At 40.1% G+C, this 16,932-nt stretch overlaps 1 protein-coding gene across 11 annotated transcripts in view; it reads left to right on the top strand.

Annotated features, from left to right (window-relative positions):
* Positions 1-16,932, top strand: part of cpne5a (copine Va) — a 79,033-nt gene that overhangs the window by 30,283 nt on the left and 31,818 nt on the right. For all 11 annotated transcript variants that reach the window (XM_040153302.1, XM_040153305.1, XM_040153304.1 and 8 more), the window contains 3 exons: positions 10,572-10,635; positions 14,780-14,883; positions 15,138-15,242. In XM_040153302.1, coding sequence (XP_040009236.1) covers positions 10,572-10,635; positions 14,780-14,883; positions 15,138-15,242 — 273 coding nt within the window. The remainder of the gene's footprint in view (positions 1-10,571; positions 10,636-14,779; positions 14,884-15,137; positions 15,243-16,932) is intronic.

Below are 16,932 nucleotides of genomic sequence, written 5' to 3'. Positions count from 1 at the left end.
CGTCATAGTGACTTACATTCACTCCCTGTAGTCTTACCTTAACCATAACCACTACACGCTTCCCAAATTTTAAAATCTATCTAAGCCATAATTTTGTCTTAAAAATTCGGGTTTTAAACCTGAAATGAATGATTTATTTTGAGAGGACTGAATTTTGGGTTGAATTGTGGTGTGTATGTGCACCAAGTATTCATCTTATTGTGGGATTCCTTGTACACACATTGTGATGAATACATTGCCCATACACACGTCTTTTTTCTTCATATAAGCATAAACATAACCCGCAACTCACACTTGGCTCAATAATTTACCTCAATCATTTCTCAATTTGTATATGCTGTGCACATGGGGACAAACATAATCTTCTGGGGTTGGCTTCTGAGCAGATTTCCAAAGACTTATTTGTCTTGCGGATAATAACAGGTCAGATGAAATGTCTGGCTTTTCCCACATGACTTTATTAAGACGTAAATGTGTGCCAGTGGAAGGAATGTGAGCTATGAAGCACTGAAGTGACACAGTGGCACACATCCTTTCTGTTAATATTGTGGTTTAATGAGAGGCATGTATCAAAGTTATTGGAAACCGGGGAAATGCAAAGCTAAATGATTGACTGCTGCAGGTGAATGGCATCATTTACTGAAAAACATGTTAGATGTCACGCAGCTGTCATGGCTGTGATTATGTGTATAGCCTGTGGGAAGAAATCACAATAGGGCTGTATAGGTAACATGATAATAGAGTTCATTATACAAATAGCAGTAACCGTTTCTGTTGGTAAGGTGCATTATACCACACTAGAGCATATGAATATAGCACAACATTAGCATGTCAAACCCATTAGCCTGCTGTGACAGTGCCCTCCTGCTGTACGATTGAAGCAGGAAATGAACTGCAAGCAAAACCACATGGACTGTCGTGGGTGTGCTGGCTGCATCCATGGGAGCCAAGGGGGGAAAGGGATTTACGAAAATGTATAAAATAATACGTAAAAAAAACGTGCACGCTCAGTTGACTAAATTGAAAGCTGTAGCACACATCAAAGGTTCACCTGTAGGAACAAAACCATCATCAAAAGGAATAATCTTGTCTTGCAGTGTTGTATCTGCAACACTGCATATAGAGTGGTAACTGAGTAGGAAATTTAAGAACAAGACTAGGTGAAACCTAGCATATGGCTGGACCTCCCTTTATTTGTTTGTGTCTCCTATTCTCTGTGCTCACATATACAGTATTTTAATACAGCCAAACTCCCAATAAAGCTGCTCTCGCTTACATGTTTTTCTGTTTCTGTGACTGAAATGCAGCCCCTTAAGACTATATGTTCACCAGCAGTCACTTCCAAGCCATTTCCCAGCTGCTGCTCTGCACTGCTAAAATCCTGATTTCATAAGTGGGACGTCATCTGACAAAATCACCATACACATAAGTTAAAGACAACGGCTGTGCTGTGATTTAGGCTACATTTATATGTAAGATGACACTCACTCGGTCAGTCAGTCGATCAGGGACTTTCCCTTTTACAGGGCTGGCTTCACTGTTGTGGTTCAGCAAAAAATATTTACACAATTGCAAGGTATAATAAGTGACTTCTAGTGTGCTTCATGTGCCTTTCACTTTTTAGCTCACAAAAGAGATCAGCCTGTTTCTGTTCAAATGTGTCTTTACAGCTCAACAGAGGCTGGACCACAGTGGTACTCTGAATGCAAAACTTCAAAGTCAAAAGCCGAGAAGAAATTTGATTTAAGTGAGCTCAAGGGTGGAACTCAAAAATTAAATCATAAAAACAGAGAAGATAACAGTGTGGGTAGACAGTTAATTTTTCTCTTGAATTCTTACTTATTTATTATTGTTGATTAAAAAATGCCAGATTTGATAAAAGCAGAACTGACATTTCATTACTATCACTAGATTTCTTTTTTAATTGTACCGTTGCTGTAAATAATTTGTTTCTCTGGTGTGGGAAGTTGTAGCTTAATACTGTATGTGCACTGGCCACTGTGTCACAGAGCATGTTAATATCTAATCTGCTTTCAAATGAAAATAATCACACCTGTTTTAAATAATTGCCATCAAGAAATATGTTTGCCGGGCCCACCTCTCTTTGTTCTGCTGCTTTATTTGTGTTAAAACCGCCAACATCAATAAAGCAGCAGAAAGTCTTGAGAGAAAAGTAATCACAAAGTTCATCTCACACTGTTGGTGCAGACCGGAAATGGCTCTGTCACATTCAGCTGTGTGACGAGGCCACAGGGAGCATAACGTCACAACAATCAACAGTGACTTTTTAAGATGAGGCTTTGATTGACACAATGGCCGGTGCACATGTGAAATGATGACTGCTCACACCAGTGCAGATGTTCAATGGTAAACAGGGAACAAAGTGATGAATGATGATGTTTTTTTACAATGAAGCTTGGTTCTGCTTGCGTTAAATACACTCTGCTTTAATTGACTGAATCATCTTTTTATCAAAACAAGTCAAAATTTCAGACATCCAGAAAAACTGTTTTCAGTTCTGAAACACAGGATTGCATCAAATTAATTTTGGTATTATAGATGTGAAATATTTTATTATACTCCCTCCAGGTCTCATCTTTGTTTTCCCACTGAGGACGGCACATCTTTTTAACACTGTATCTGATCTCCTATATCTCTATGGATCCTTTTTGCACCCTATAATTAGTTTTAGACTAAGTATTAAATACAGCAACGTCGGAACATGTAATACAATCCAAAACAAACATCTTCACTTTGCCTTCAGTACTGTGAGAGTACTGACTCAGAAAATTCCTCTTCCATTATGTAAGAGGAAAACATTTCACTGAAATAATTAAGTTTGAAATTGACCATTCGCTAAGCCCCACACCCCCTTATTCATAATGTTTCTATGCTTGTCAAGCTTTCCATTCTCACCCAGCGCATCATACAGTTAAAATAGTGGCAGATTTACTAAGGAAATTCATTGTAAATTTTGAAACAAATGGTCCTTGATTTCACACAGAGGTAGACAAAAGCAGCTTCTCATTTCTAGGAGGCGACTTTCAATTTTGCTGACTGAAAGGACAACTTGAACTAACTACCAGCTGTAGCTAGCTAGCCAATTAAGTTAACGTTAGCACCATAAGTTGGTTGAACTTCCCAAAGTAATTCAGTGAATGCTGCTATCTCCTTGATTTGGAAATAATGCTTGGTTACTGCTATTGGTGATAAGCTGGTTAGCTGGACATGCTAATATTTAAAGCTGATGTTAGAGCAGATAAACACTCCTTTTGTCCTTTCCTTACACTTTGGCTTTTTTGCTTTTGATTTTGAAAAGGCTAAAAAATGACACCACCATCAAAAATTCTTAGATCGCTGAATATCGTTCTTACTACAGCCCGACATACACCGCTATGATTGGAAAATCTCTGCTTAGGTTTAGGCTTTAACAAATAGTCAGGGCCTTATTCAGGTGAGATGAAATACAGTTTGAAGATAACCTAACTTAAAACTGCATCACCACACAATAATCAAAATCAACAATCAAAATGTAAATAGTCGAATACATCTTTACAGTGTCGTGCTCACGCAATGTCAAACTGCTGTCTCAAGTATTAGAGCTCTATGACCCACCAGGAGTTTACTCAGCAAACACTGAAGCAGAGGGCATCACGTGTCTCATCTCTACTTCAGAGATTCAGTTCTTTTAAAGTTTGTTAGTTAATGTAGATGGCTGACTGACTCGGGGCTACACAGCAACAGTTCCTCTGAGATAAAAAAAAACATATGCTGCAAATTTAAATAAGGAGTGGGAGTGAGAGAAGTTCACTTTTTGTTGAAACTGAAATAATAAGTAGTATGATAAATGGAGAGAGGGAAGCAGGTACAGTGTTTCTTTGCTCGTTTAGCCCAGTCTTTGTTTGTGATACATGGGAGGTGAGGTGTTTTAGATGGCTTACAGTAATCAGCATCCTCTGCCTCAGGACATCACATACAATTAGAGCATTCTGCTGCCTTGCTAAATGCCAATTTGGGCTCCAAGGCTGAGCAGTAACAAGGGTCCCTCTCTAATAATGTCTATTCCTGCTTAGGTGTGGAAACCCCAACTGTGCTGATTGTAGAAGAACCCTTTTTGCCCAATGAAACAGGGATTTATTATAAGAGGCAAAACGCCTCCCCTCACAGCTCTTATAACAAACTGTTTTTTAACCTTGCCATCCCAATACGAATTGTTCTGTTTTTGACTCTTCAATGACTGTGGTGTATCACAAAATCTAAAAATCTTTATCTTCCATGAAAAGAAGCCGTTCATTTAATAAATACTGTGGTTGTTAAAGGTCTTGGTTTTTAATGCTCTTTAGATAACAAGGAAAAAGATTTTTGGCTTCATACTAATAATGGAGGTCTCAGGTGAAAGAGCAGGCAAGGGAAGTGAAGGTTTTTAAACAGCAGATTTGTTTTTTCATGTAGGGATGTGTATCATGGCCTCTCCTGGTGCGGAGGGGGAGACTAGTTAGCTGATTTGTTTAGCACTCAGAGCAGACATTGTTCATGTCTGTCATCTGCTGGAAAGGTGAGAAAAGATCCTCAAAGTGTCAGAATGAGTGCTCTGATATCCCAGTTTAAAGCTCCCATGTTGTTAATCTATTCAACACCTGAAAACAATCTGTCAGCAACGCAGACTGCAAGCTATAGTCAGCAGTAACCACCACAGAGGAGGTCAGAGTGACCCAGTGTAACATGATATGAATTCCATTATTGGCATCCCAACACCAGGTGAGGGGGCAAAAGGTACCGTGGCCTCATGACACAACAGGGGAAAGGAGAGGAGAATTGGCTATTATTTGATGTCATGCACCTGCAGTGGAAGAGTGTGATAAAATTAAACTTACATCATATGTGTAATTACATAGAGAACTGTGCATTTCTTTTGGCCTTGGATAGAGAGGGATGTTCTGTTCTTGGGGGGGTGGGGGTGGGGGGTTGAAAATGGGTTTGTTATGTCCTCTAGAGAAAGGTTTTTGTTGTTGCCAGGAGAGAACACAAGGAAAGAAGTGAACTCAGTTTCATGACTTTGAGTAATTTTTGTCCTTAGACAGAGAGAGAAAGTTTATTTTTATTTGACAAGTTCTCCTGATCTTTTCTCTCTCAAAAAAAGTGATTTTAGCTTGCAGGGGGTTGGTGAGTGAATGTCTCATTTATTTGGACTCCCAATAAATCAAACAATATTATAGTGATTAAAGCCTGTGCCTTAATTTATGTAATCAAAACGTCTATAACAATCTCATTACATCACTACACACTCGTAAAATGGAATACGTTCATAATTGAATTGTATTTAACATGTTGTTTTCATAATTAAGAACTACATAAGAGCGAAACAATTCACATAAACAAAAGGATTAGTTTAATTTATTGAGGTTGTGAAAATGGTCGTCGTGCATCAGTGGGAGTCTTGAGGTATCCAATGATTAACACTCAATATTGTAGGTTACACAGCATAACTGCAACAAAAGGAAAAAAAAGAATGACATGTTGGTGACAATGTGGTCTTATAACTTTCACCTTGTTTCCACTGGTAAAAAAAAGCAAACACATTCTTTTCTCTTGGTTGTTTTGTATACCCATCTGACATTTCTCTAAATGACATTTTTTGCCATATTTACTTGCTTTGTGCGGATTCGAACAAAGCTTCAAAGATCTTAGCACAGGTTGCCTGTAGCTACCTACTTTAAACACAAACACCAGCTCCTATTATAGATCCAGTAGGGAGCAGCTCTCTTTTCCTCTCTGAGAACTACAGTAGGTATTCTGGTGTCCTTTTGAGTCAGCCATTATGCTTTCCATGCTCTTATTTTAATCCTAGTGAGGTGAGGGATTATGGATGTTTATCGGTGTATGAAGATCAAGGGGATTAGGGGTATAATCCCATTTGAACCCACATCGAGTTTTGGCAACCTTGCCTAATTCTGTTCAACTCTGATCTGCCTACCGCCCCAAATGTTTACAGTGGCACAAAGCCAGATTATCTGTCTACCCTCCATGTCTGCTGGTCTTTGACTCAACTCAAACCAGTGAGATTTGTTCAAATTAGTCCAATCCCCTTGTCAAGCAGAAAGATTCACTGGAATCACTGACCTGGACAATCTCAATGAAATCATTCTTTTGTGCAGTAAAAATGATCCTATTTCTCATTTTATTTCTTGCTGTGCTCACACTCCAACCTCCCAAATAATACCTTTTTTAATTTGCTCATCTCCACTTATGTGTGTAACTGCAAAATAACAGTCTTCTTAGCATGATAATACTGCAGTCCTTTTGCCTCGTGGGGAAGAATATAGACACACCCTGCAACAACTGCAGTGTGAAAAAATCATTTTCTTCCTCTTGGGCTCTCACTCATATTGTCGAGCAGATAACCCTCCCCCACTCTCATATGCGTGACACGTTGCAGCGTTGTTAAATATCAAGACCATTCCTCATCCTAATGACATAATGTGAACGGCATCAACAATTGCTTCCTTCTCCCTCTTTGGACTTTAATCTCACGAACCTACATCCACCCCACCTTTGCACTGATAGGTGATGGAGAATACAGGCCATTGTGAATCACCATTTCACGACAGCAACTGTCCCTACATGGGAAATTATAGAGGCCGTACATTGAGCCTGAATATACATAATATAATATGTCACACACAGTGCTCTTTGATGCTTGTTTTGGGGAGGAATAAGCAACTGAATGTTCCCTCCCCTCTCCCAGTATTCTCATTGGTATTCTGCAGCAATAGCAATATTAGAAACTTTGGCCAAGTAATTGTAGTCATGCTGAAATATGCTGCTTGATCTCTTTCCATTCAGTTGATCAAACAGGGGATCTGTCGAGGCAGCTGTGGCTAACTCTCTTGTTTCGATTTGAACTAAGAGTATGACAACACTTCTTCTTTCCCCTCCTTTCTGGTGAAAGGAAGCCGCTGAGGTACAAGGCCCTTTTTCAGTTCTGTCTATACTTGTTTGTTTTCTTTATGAATTTTGTGTTTGATCCTCTGAGTTTCTGTTGATGAGGAGTAACAGCAGAGGAGGTAGCCTCACTGACATGATGATAATCTGACTGTAAATATGAGGCCCGCTGAGGTTTTCAGGCAACATCAATACACATCATGGAGTGGCGTTGGGTTGGCCGGGACCATATGGCAATGTGTCTGTTGCATGACAAGGGAAGCATGTAAGTGACTGTATGAATTACAGAGAACTGTGAATGGTGTTAAGTATCCAAGCTACTTGCTGGAAGCATTAATGCCTTTATTATATCAAAGTAATCATTTACTGCAAGCACAGAAGCCGTAGATGATAACGTGCAGTCATCAGTCTTTTCTGAACAAGACCACGTCATCAAAACAATATATAATGTTTGCAAAATGTCCTTTACTCTTGTTCCTCTGAACTATAGATTGCATTTAATTGTAAAGAAATTAAGTAATAGAACTGCATAAAGCTTACATTTCTGTTCTTCAGATACACATAAGATCGTGACTGCACACAGTCATTTAGCCTGAACATCCTCAATCAGGCCTCTTACAAAGTTACAAATTAAAATAATCATTGTGACCTTTTTCCTTCTGAGGGCTGGGGGGTGAGTGAACAATGATGAAGAGTCAAGCCATGCATGCACCCCTATTTTTATCATTATTAAAGACACTGATGAACTCACTTTATGTCGACATATTGCAACGATAGGCTGAAAAGGCATTAGTTGGTTTGTGAGATGAAATAATGCAATGCACAGACATAAAGGAAAAGGGCTAATTTGTAACTGAATGGTGTTTCTTGAGTCTACAGATGAGGAAAAGTGCGCACCATTTTAAATAATCCTCTCCCTTCTGACCTGTCCTCCTTACTCATTAAATGGTGCTTTGTAATATCAAGTGCAGAGGAGCAGTGAAGGAGGGCATGGCAAGCGATTATTGAAACACACCTTAGGATTCATAATTGGAATATGAATATTCTCAGAAAATTTCAGAATAATCTCCTTAAGCAGGTTGCACTCAAACTAATATGTACCACTGTCAGGTCAGTCAGAAATTCAACAGAGTTCAAAATAAATCCTAACTGCCTGAATAACCTCGTTATGGTTTTTATACACTATAAAGAGGCAGCTGCAGTAACTATGTAAATGGCAACATATTCTAACAAATATCGTCCGTGATGATCAGTTATTTATGTTAGCATATGAAAACTCATAATGATACACTTCAGGGTATAATTTGATTATTATCCACATGTTTATGTCCTCACATAAACACAACCTTATTTACATTGCTGCAGCATTCACACGACCCAATGACAACGTTATGAAGTGACACCCATAAGTCGACTTTATTTGTTATATGACGTTGCTGTTTGTGATGACATAACTAATCCCAGCCCCCCAACCTCCGCACCAGGAGAGGCCATGATACACATCCCAAGCAAAATAGTGAAAAGAGAGAGACTAAAAAACATATTATGCATTTATACTGTATATACTGTAGATATGTATATGGATGTGATGATGTAGCCTGAAACATTGAAGCTGTCACTTGGTTGTGTTGACAAGGGGTGGTTACCTGGGGATTGCCTGACTGTTGAACATCACAAAATGCACTGATGTTTTTAGTAATATGAATATTCAAAAGTTTGAGCTGCAGCAGAATCAGTGGAGACAAATGTGACACACATTAACATGACCAACTGATTAAAGCCTGTCAGTTACTCTCACAGCAGTCAGACTGTGGGCCTTGTTCATTGAAGATAGTACAGGAAGGAGGAACACAGCAGCACATTTCACATAATTTCATCATCAAAGCATTTTCCCACTGAGGAACCACCAGTGAAAGAGTGCTGAGCGAGTGAGGCCTCTTGATGCAGGACACTTCATATCCCCGGCAGTCAGATGTCAACATTGAAGCTGTTTGAGCTAGCAGTGAATTCAGTAAGTCTTGGCAATAAAAAGGAACTCGTGTACCACAGATAAATGACAGGAACTGTTCATTCAGTGCTTGTTTGATCTTCAAGTTAACTAGTCATTGTCAGAGAAAATGCTGCACTCAGTACTGCATGCTTAATTTAAAAGACCATTGCCCTTTTGGTACCTGCTCTCATCTCAGCAGCAGATTAGAGCAGGGTGGTGCATCTTAATGCAACTGGAGCCAATATTTTACCCATTACTGGATCTCATTTCCCAGTTTGAGAGGTGTATTGGTTATTAGTGTGACCTCACAGAGATAACCTGACCTGTGGAGTTTGTTGGGTTTACTGGCCTGATTGGTTAGTGGTTTGCTGGATCTTTGAGGTGTCAAAGCATAAATAATTCAGGGACAGTTCATTCACCTTGAGATTGCTCTCCATGGTCCTTGAAGATATAGCTTGAGAATGAAGTGTACCCTGCCCTCTGAGAATGTGATGGCTTCATTTTACATTTTACCTCACTGAAAGCTGAGACTGTGATAGTTCTCTGGCACATACTGGTGGATATGCAACAGCTGTTGATCGCTATGGTCAGTGGATTTATATTAAGGTATTGATCAAAGTTGATTCATAAGGGTGTACATCTGCTTTTGTGGAGAATTAAACTGTGCGTGTTATTGGCCTGGGAAACCTGAGAGAGGCCAGTAAAGGTTAATGGAAACACCCTATACCATATCTCTGAAAAATGCTACAAACACTTCCCACACAGGCAGATAAGAAAGAGGAAACCACGCTCTATCGCTTAATAGCTCTCCTGGCATATCCAGAGCTATATCTTCAGCGATTGCAGGTTTGTGCTTTAAATTATCTTTGTAAATAATGCAAGCCTCTGCTGCTGTAGTCAAAGACTGCCTCACATTTAGCAGTATGGAATCCAGTATTACTGCCAGTCAGATCAACTGTCACAGCTTGATGAGGATCAGCAGAAAGTCTGACCTTTATATGATTGGTCTCCAGCTAAGGCCACAGCAGGACTCCTGTGTAATTTCCTTCTTTATCTGGAAAGATGACAAGGGTGTTAGCAGCTGGGGTGCAACTGTATGATTGGAAAGGAGATATGTTGTCTTGCTCTGTGTTGGGTTGAATGGGGCTGTCTGTTTCTCACAGCTTCAATGGATACTGAAGGTTGGTGAGATGGGATATATATAAAAAAACAAAATAATGTGCTCATTAGAACTGTCAATCTGCCACTCTGTCACGTTTACACTCTGTATTGCATTATTGGATTAAAGCTGTAATTTTATGTAGAAAATACACCTGCATTGACGGCCTGAAATGAAAAGTGTGACTGCAGAAAAAGCCCTATGACCATTAATCTTTAGAATTATAATTATTTAGACATCTCTTTACTCACCAACTGAAGCTGAAGCTACTGCTGAAACAACTCATCTCCAGCAGCCATTGAGAAATTTAGATCGGAGGAGTGTGGACTTTATTGAGAACATTGTATGACTTGTAGGTTTCGCAAAATGCGGCACAGTGTCTCTCAATGCCATTTAAGCCACAAACCTTCAAAGTTATCAAATTGTGCTATGAATATGTTTTTGTTGAAAGAGTGAATTACATCCATTTTGTTTTCTCAGTGGCATACCTGGGAAGAAATGTGGAACAATTATCTTGTCTGCTGAGGAGCTGGGAAACTGCAGAGTAAGTCCAAAAAGTTTTGACCAGTATATATTTTTTAATTTGCTTACTATGATGTCTTCATTATAAATGTTTCCAATGTTCACTGATCTCATTTGAAAGGGCCCCTTTAACAATGGTACATTAGAGTTTAATTGAACGTATTTACTGTAGCTGATGGACTATGGCATGTCACTCTGAAATTGTTTCTGACACACTAGGGGAATGGTGCATTTTGTGTGAGGTGCATAATGCATGTTTAGCAATGTTCACAAGCCTGCTGAAGTGAAATGGGTTGTTTAATGGCCTTGACTTCAGTAAGATCTATTGTATCCTAACTGTCCCTATTAGAGCAGCAGGATATGCAGTTACATTTATCATTTGGAAATTGTGTACATAGTGAATATTCTATGAGTTTTAATGGCTATTTAATGAGCCTGCATTCTTTCCAATCACTAAAATGGGCATGTCCTCCAATGTGTGGTATGTTAATCCATGAGTCTGCGCTAAGAACCTGGGTCCACTAATGCCCATTGGCTTTCTCTCTGCACTGCTAAATGAAGATAGTAAATAATCACATTATACTGCTACCAGTGGAGCATGAGAAAGTAGCAAGACATATTGGCCAGAACAACTGGCCTCCCTCAGAGGCTATAAAGCAAGCCATTGAGCTGCAACTACTGTATAAATGTTTTATGATGTCCTAATACATGTAAGCATCTAATTTCTCAAAGCTTTGTAACTTCGTGCTATACATGCTGAGTCAAAACACCTGGTTTAAGAGTAGTTGTACCTGACTTTGAGGATTTTTTGAAGTTTTGCTGACAGCATCATTTATTTCCTGACAAATAAAAAGTCCCTTGTTAGAGTGAGAAAGATAAAGCATGCTGATAATAAAACTGCCGTGATAACTATTACCGATTCGGTCCTGCTGGATTGAAGTGTCAGTGCTCACAGTGGTTGACGGGCTGCTGTGAGTCATCAGGTGCATTGGATCTGCAATGATAGGAGTTAACATCGTCGCTGCAAAGCACCACTTCAAGAAGCAATTTTGTAATATAAATGCAAATGATCAGTACTGGTACAAATGATCATTTCCTTTCTCCCGGACTCAATTAGAGAGACACATACTTGACATGTGACTCAAGACCTGCCCTGTTGACACAGAATCGAAACCTGATTGGAAATACCTCTGGTATGAGTAAAGAACAGGAAGACAAAATTAAAGAAAAGGCAGAGTTTAGCTGAAGACACTGCTGTAAGTACAATTCCCACACCTGTGAATTATAACAGTTTGGAATTGGTACCATCCATCTGGATGGTGTTTATTTTATTATCCACATGTGACCAATAAATGGAGACAGCAGAGTTGTTGCTTCGCCCTTACGTAAACACTGCAACTCTGTGAGGGGAACCAGCACAGTGGGAATTGACTAGGGAAGTTTTGCAGGGACTGTTGACTGAGAGGCAGGTTGGCTCTCACCTTCGTGGAGGATTTGCCAGGTATCATTAGACAGACCAACAACCTCTGCATGGATCAAAGGCTTCCTCTTGGCTGTCGTTATCTCTGGCACATGAGACATATTGAACAGAGGCTGGCTCCCTCTCAGATCCTCCTCACAGTCAAGCCGCAGCTCTGGCTGATTTAAATCTAAGTCAACCACACAACACTTTACATATGACAGCAGTAAACCACAGTTAGGTTTATTCCATCCTGTTCAAGTATTAGACAGATGTAGTATGGTTCCGTGTATACGATCATATACATGGTCAAGGCCATTTTATTTATATAACCCAAAACCACAAATCACAGATTGCTTCAAACTGGGCTTTACAATCTGTCAATGCAAAGACCCCCTATCCTTAGACCCTCAGCATGGACTTTCATGCCACTTGAGCATATGTACACTATAAACTCCCCAGTTTACTACTAACTTATACTAAGCCCAATTAACACTGACGTTGTGGATTGAATGAAGTATTTCCCTCAAACAAGTATTCTTCAGTTTATCACTGCAGTAGGAAAATGGAATTGATTTTATTGCTGTCACTGGTACCGTTTTTCTTTTCACTTTTTTGTGGTTACAAAACTGGTCCTCACATCAACAGAATCCTTCATCCGAGGCTTAAAGTCGTAATAGACGAAACCCGAATGAATGGAGGGATGCTTGAATCATGCAAGGGAGTTGTGTTAATTTCTGATTCGGCTCATGATTCATCTGGTGATTCACTACGGTATGTGATCCTGACGATGCCATAAGCTTCTGTAAAGTGAATTCAAGTATTGTCTCCATTGCCTCCTATTCCTTTGAAAGACCAGTCCCACTTTCTGAAAGTGACAGCGTGCATTGCTCTACCACTTACCCCATGCAGCGATATCTTGGTGGAGCAGAGAAATGGCAAGAAGGATGCACTCTGCACTCAGTATTCCCCTGTTGCTCCTAAACCTCAGTGGCTGAAATGAATGTTCTGCCTTTTTTCCCCAGTTAATGAGAGAACACTGCTAGGCACCAAAGTGGGTATGTATTCTCTGTGCCTAATGAAGGCTTGAGGCACTGTCTTGCCATGATAGTGTAATTGTAGAGGCTGTGTCAGGGCTAAGCAGGACAGTTATAAAATGGTTCTGGTTTTAAGGGCTTTTATAACTGACCTAAGCAAACTCCTTTTGAATGATATGTTGTTTTGGGTTTTTTTTTTAATCCACAAAACGAGCCACAGTGGGGACTTGGCAAATTAGATGTTCTTGTGAAGAGCCATTAAGGGAGAGCTTGACACACTTCAGGTACAAACTGCACAGTAGATTGTTCTATAACTTGGCCTATCCGTATCCAACTACACAAATTGGAAAAAGACAATTTTCCAGTAGCATGCTCACTGCCTATATTGGGTACAAAACACAGATAATAATGGGAAATGACAGTAGGAATTGAAATTAGATGTGCAGCAACCCACTTAGCCACCACTGACTGTTTTAATCAGCTCTTTACTTCACTTCTATTTCCACAATGTTGGTTGGAAACATAAACTACGCTTGATAAAGTGATTGACTACGACAGTGATAATAAAGTTAGATAAAATTTTCTTGGGATTACTCTGGATTATTTTACTATGTATCTATGTATTGGCATCCACCTTTGTCTCAGCAGTTGTCTCAGAAATGGAGGTCAGTCTGTGTCCGAGGCACATAGTGACTCAATGGGAGTTAGTGAGAGGCAGGTCAGAGGGAGAGTGCACCACACTGATATGGGTCAAAGCAATCGATAAATGATGCCCAGCAACATGCTGAATCAGATCTAATGGCTGCACTTCAAACCCCAAAACCCCAGGAGACCAGCAGGGTAAAAAAAGCTCTTCTTTTTGCTACTTCAAGGCACTGAATGTCTTCTGATATCACATCTCATGCTTTAAGATATGATGATCAGAAACTTGACTTGCATATGCAGTATGTTCCAGGGATAAAAAGTTTTTAAAAAGGCTCATACAGCATTGAGATAAAGGCTGTCAGTGATAGAGAACACTTAACTGAGTTTCTTCTGACGTGGTCGTTTACCTGTCCAGTCAGTGCTCACTATACAGTCTCATTATAATGTACAATGCGGACTATTACCTTGACCACATGGAGACTATCTGGAACCAAGGGGCATGTTCATTGTCCTTGTAATGGCAGCACACTTTGAAATGCTGCCTAAATGAGTATAATTATGGTAATACCAGCCTTTCTAATGTATCATTAGTTGCACTCACACCCTCTACATCCTTTTTGTACACAGCCCCCCCCTCCGCCATGTGCAGGGTTTTAGAATCCATTTCTGTGCCTCTGCATGGTCTCTCATGCTATTACTATGATTATATTCAGCACAACAAGGTATTTTCAATTTAATATTCCTTATTCCATCCAATGCAGGAGTTGCATAATAAAGAAATGGTAATGAATGCATTTGCAGATTTTGGAAACTACAGGCCACTGGCTGGTTTTGCTCTGCTCTTATTAGGATTCATTCAGCACTTTACTTTTATTTTGTATTTCAGTTCTTTTATATCTTGGCACACAGTGTGTATATACAAAACAACAGGAGACAAACAGAGGACGGAGCATGGGTGGACAATATCATTTGCTTTTTTTGTCTTTTCTCATTTCTCTGACTTTCTTTTTTCCCTCTGTCTGTAGGATTACGCCACCATGCAATTCTGTGCCAACAAACTGGATAAAAAGGACTTCTTTGGAAAGTCAGACCCCTTCATGGTCTTCTACAGAAGCAACGAGGATGGCACGTGAGTTTGCTCCCTGCTTCCGCTTCTCTGTGAGTTTTTCTTTTTGGCTTGTCAAAGGCAGGTAGGAGGGCGTGGAGTTAAAAGAAGAAGGAAACCAAGGTCAAGAGAATTAGATTGAGATCAGATCAGCTCTGAATTCCACTGCATACAGACACATTTATGCAGCTACCAAAGCAAACCATAGTGGGAAGATTTAATAACTGGGTTTTTCTTAGAGATGTGTGTTTTAGAATTTTAAATCGCTGTGTCTCCAGGTTCACCATCTGCCACAAGACTGAGGTGGTGAAGAACACACTGAACCCCGTGTGGCAGCCCTTCTCCATCCCTGTCAGAGCGCTCTGCAATGGTGACTATGACAGGTAGGATGAGTGATGATGTACAGTGAAGTCTTATGCACACACACACACACTCACACAAGGGGCATCTACTCAGATGGATTGTTATTTTCCAGTAGAAATCAAAACCACGCAGAGTTTCAATATGCGGCGTGCTTATTTCAAAATGGGTTGGGTGTGTCAAATTTAGACACCATTGATTTTTCTACCGTTACTTTATTTGCTGCTGAAATAGAGAATTGTTCGAGGCCTATCTCTGATTAATGCTACCTTGCCTGGATATTCATTGATTTGCCCACAACTGGCGAGAGCCTTTCAGAGCATTTCAGGTTTCTGATTGGTTGCAGCACTGGGATCTCCTATCTTATCTGAATCTCTTCAGAGCAAAGGACCTAGCGGGACACCTGAGGAGCAGGAAGAGTTTTGGCAGGAAAATTTAAAAAAAAGAGGAAAGAGAAAGAAAGTGAGAGGGGGAAGAAGAGTGGCTGTACCTGTCGATCTATAGATGCTGACAGTTGGCACGAACAACAGAGGAGCCCCGCTATGTCTGTGCGTGCGTGCGTGTGTGTGTGATTGTGTGTCTGGGTGCGCATAGGCATGAAGGTGTGATGACCCAGACAGCCATGAGAGTCTGTAGAAGTCATCAAAGAACATGTCAAACCTCACCCTCCCCACCACGCTGGGTGTCAACAGAGTTTTTCAGTTCGATCCTGTCTCTGCTCACCTGCTTGGAGATGCTAATTGGGTCAGACAGATGGAGGGGAAGCATAAAGGACACCTGACTCCTATTGAGGATTTTGATGGCAGGAGAAATCTATGGCATTTTAGTGTTTCCCTGACTTTTTATGTGAAATCTCACTACTTCTCAGCAAATCAAATTTTAGTGGCTCACAAAAAAAAAAAAATTGTGTTTAAAATATAATGGCTCGGTGATAATTGCAACTGCCCTGGTTTTAACCCACAGTATGTGCAGTGATTGTGAGGCTTTGACTGAGGCATTTTGTCAAATGCACAGCCCTTTTTAATTTATAGATAATGCAGATTTTTCAGATTCAGGTCCTGCGCATTGTACTTGTTTTCTTTTAAATGCTTTCAAGTGAAGTCAATTTGATTTTTGTAGATCCAAAATCACAAACTTGCCTCAAAGGGCTTTACAATCTGTACAGCATACAAGGCCCTGTATTCTCAGCCCTGCGATTTGGATAGAGTGCAAACAAATACAAATATGAATATGAATCTGAAAAGACCTCAAGGACGCCATTCACACAGAGTTAGAAGAGACAAGAGGTGAGACTGAGTCTCCTGGAGGATGAAGATCCAGGTCCAAGATATCTGACAGGAGCCAAAGGAACAGAAAAGGACAGAGGTCCCAGGATGGCCAGTGCTCCAGCACAGAAAAGCTTCATGTTTTGCACCGCACATGTCCTTTGTGCCAAAGTGTTACATTTAAATCTAAGGCATGAATAATTGTGTTTACTCCCTCTCCTCAGTCACGTCTCTCGGCCTCATGTGAATCAGTCAAATCTCTTGTAATCGTCTGGCTTTAATAGCGATCAGAAAGTGAAATCTCTCCAATTTCCACTCAAACATGCAGTGGGTGCTGGAACCGAAATGAAATTGATCCGAGGACTAATTCTCTATATCTTCTCCATTAGCTTTGATAGTGTTGTAGTGCTGGGTATGACCCTGATCATGAGTAGCAAGAAAATTACAT

The sequence above is a fragment of the Xiphias gladius genome, chromosome 18 (assembly GCF_016859285.1).
Source record: "Xiphias gladius isolate SHS-SW01 ecotype Sanya breed wild chromosome 18, ASM1685928v1, whole genome shotgun sequence".
NCBI classification, from domain to species: Eukaryota; Metazoa; Chordata; class Actinopteri; order Istiophoriformes; family Xiphiidae; genus Xiphias; species Xiphias gladius.
The sequence above is the reverse complement of the archived record's forward strand: the minus strand, read 5'-3'. Positions and strand labels throughout refer to the sequence as shown.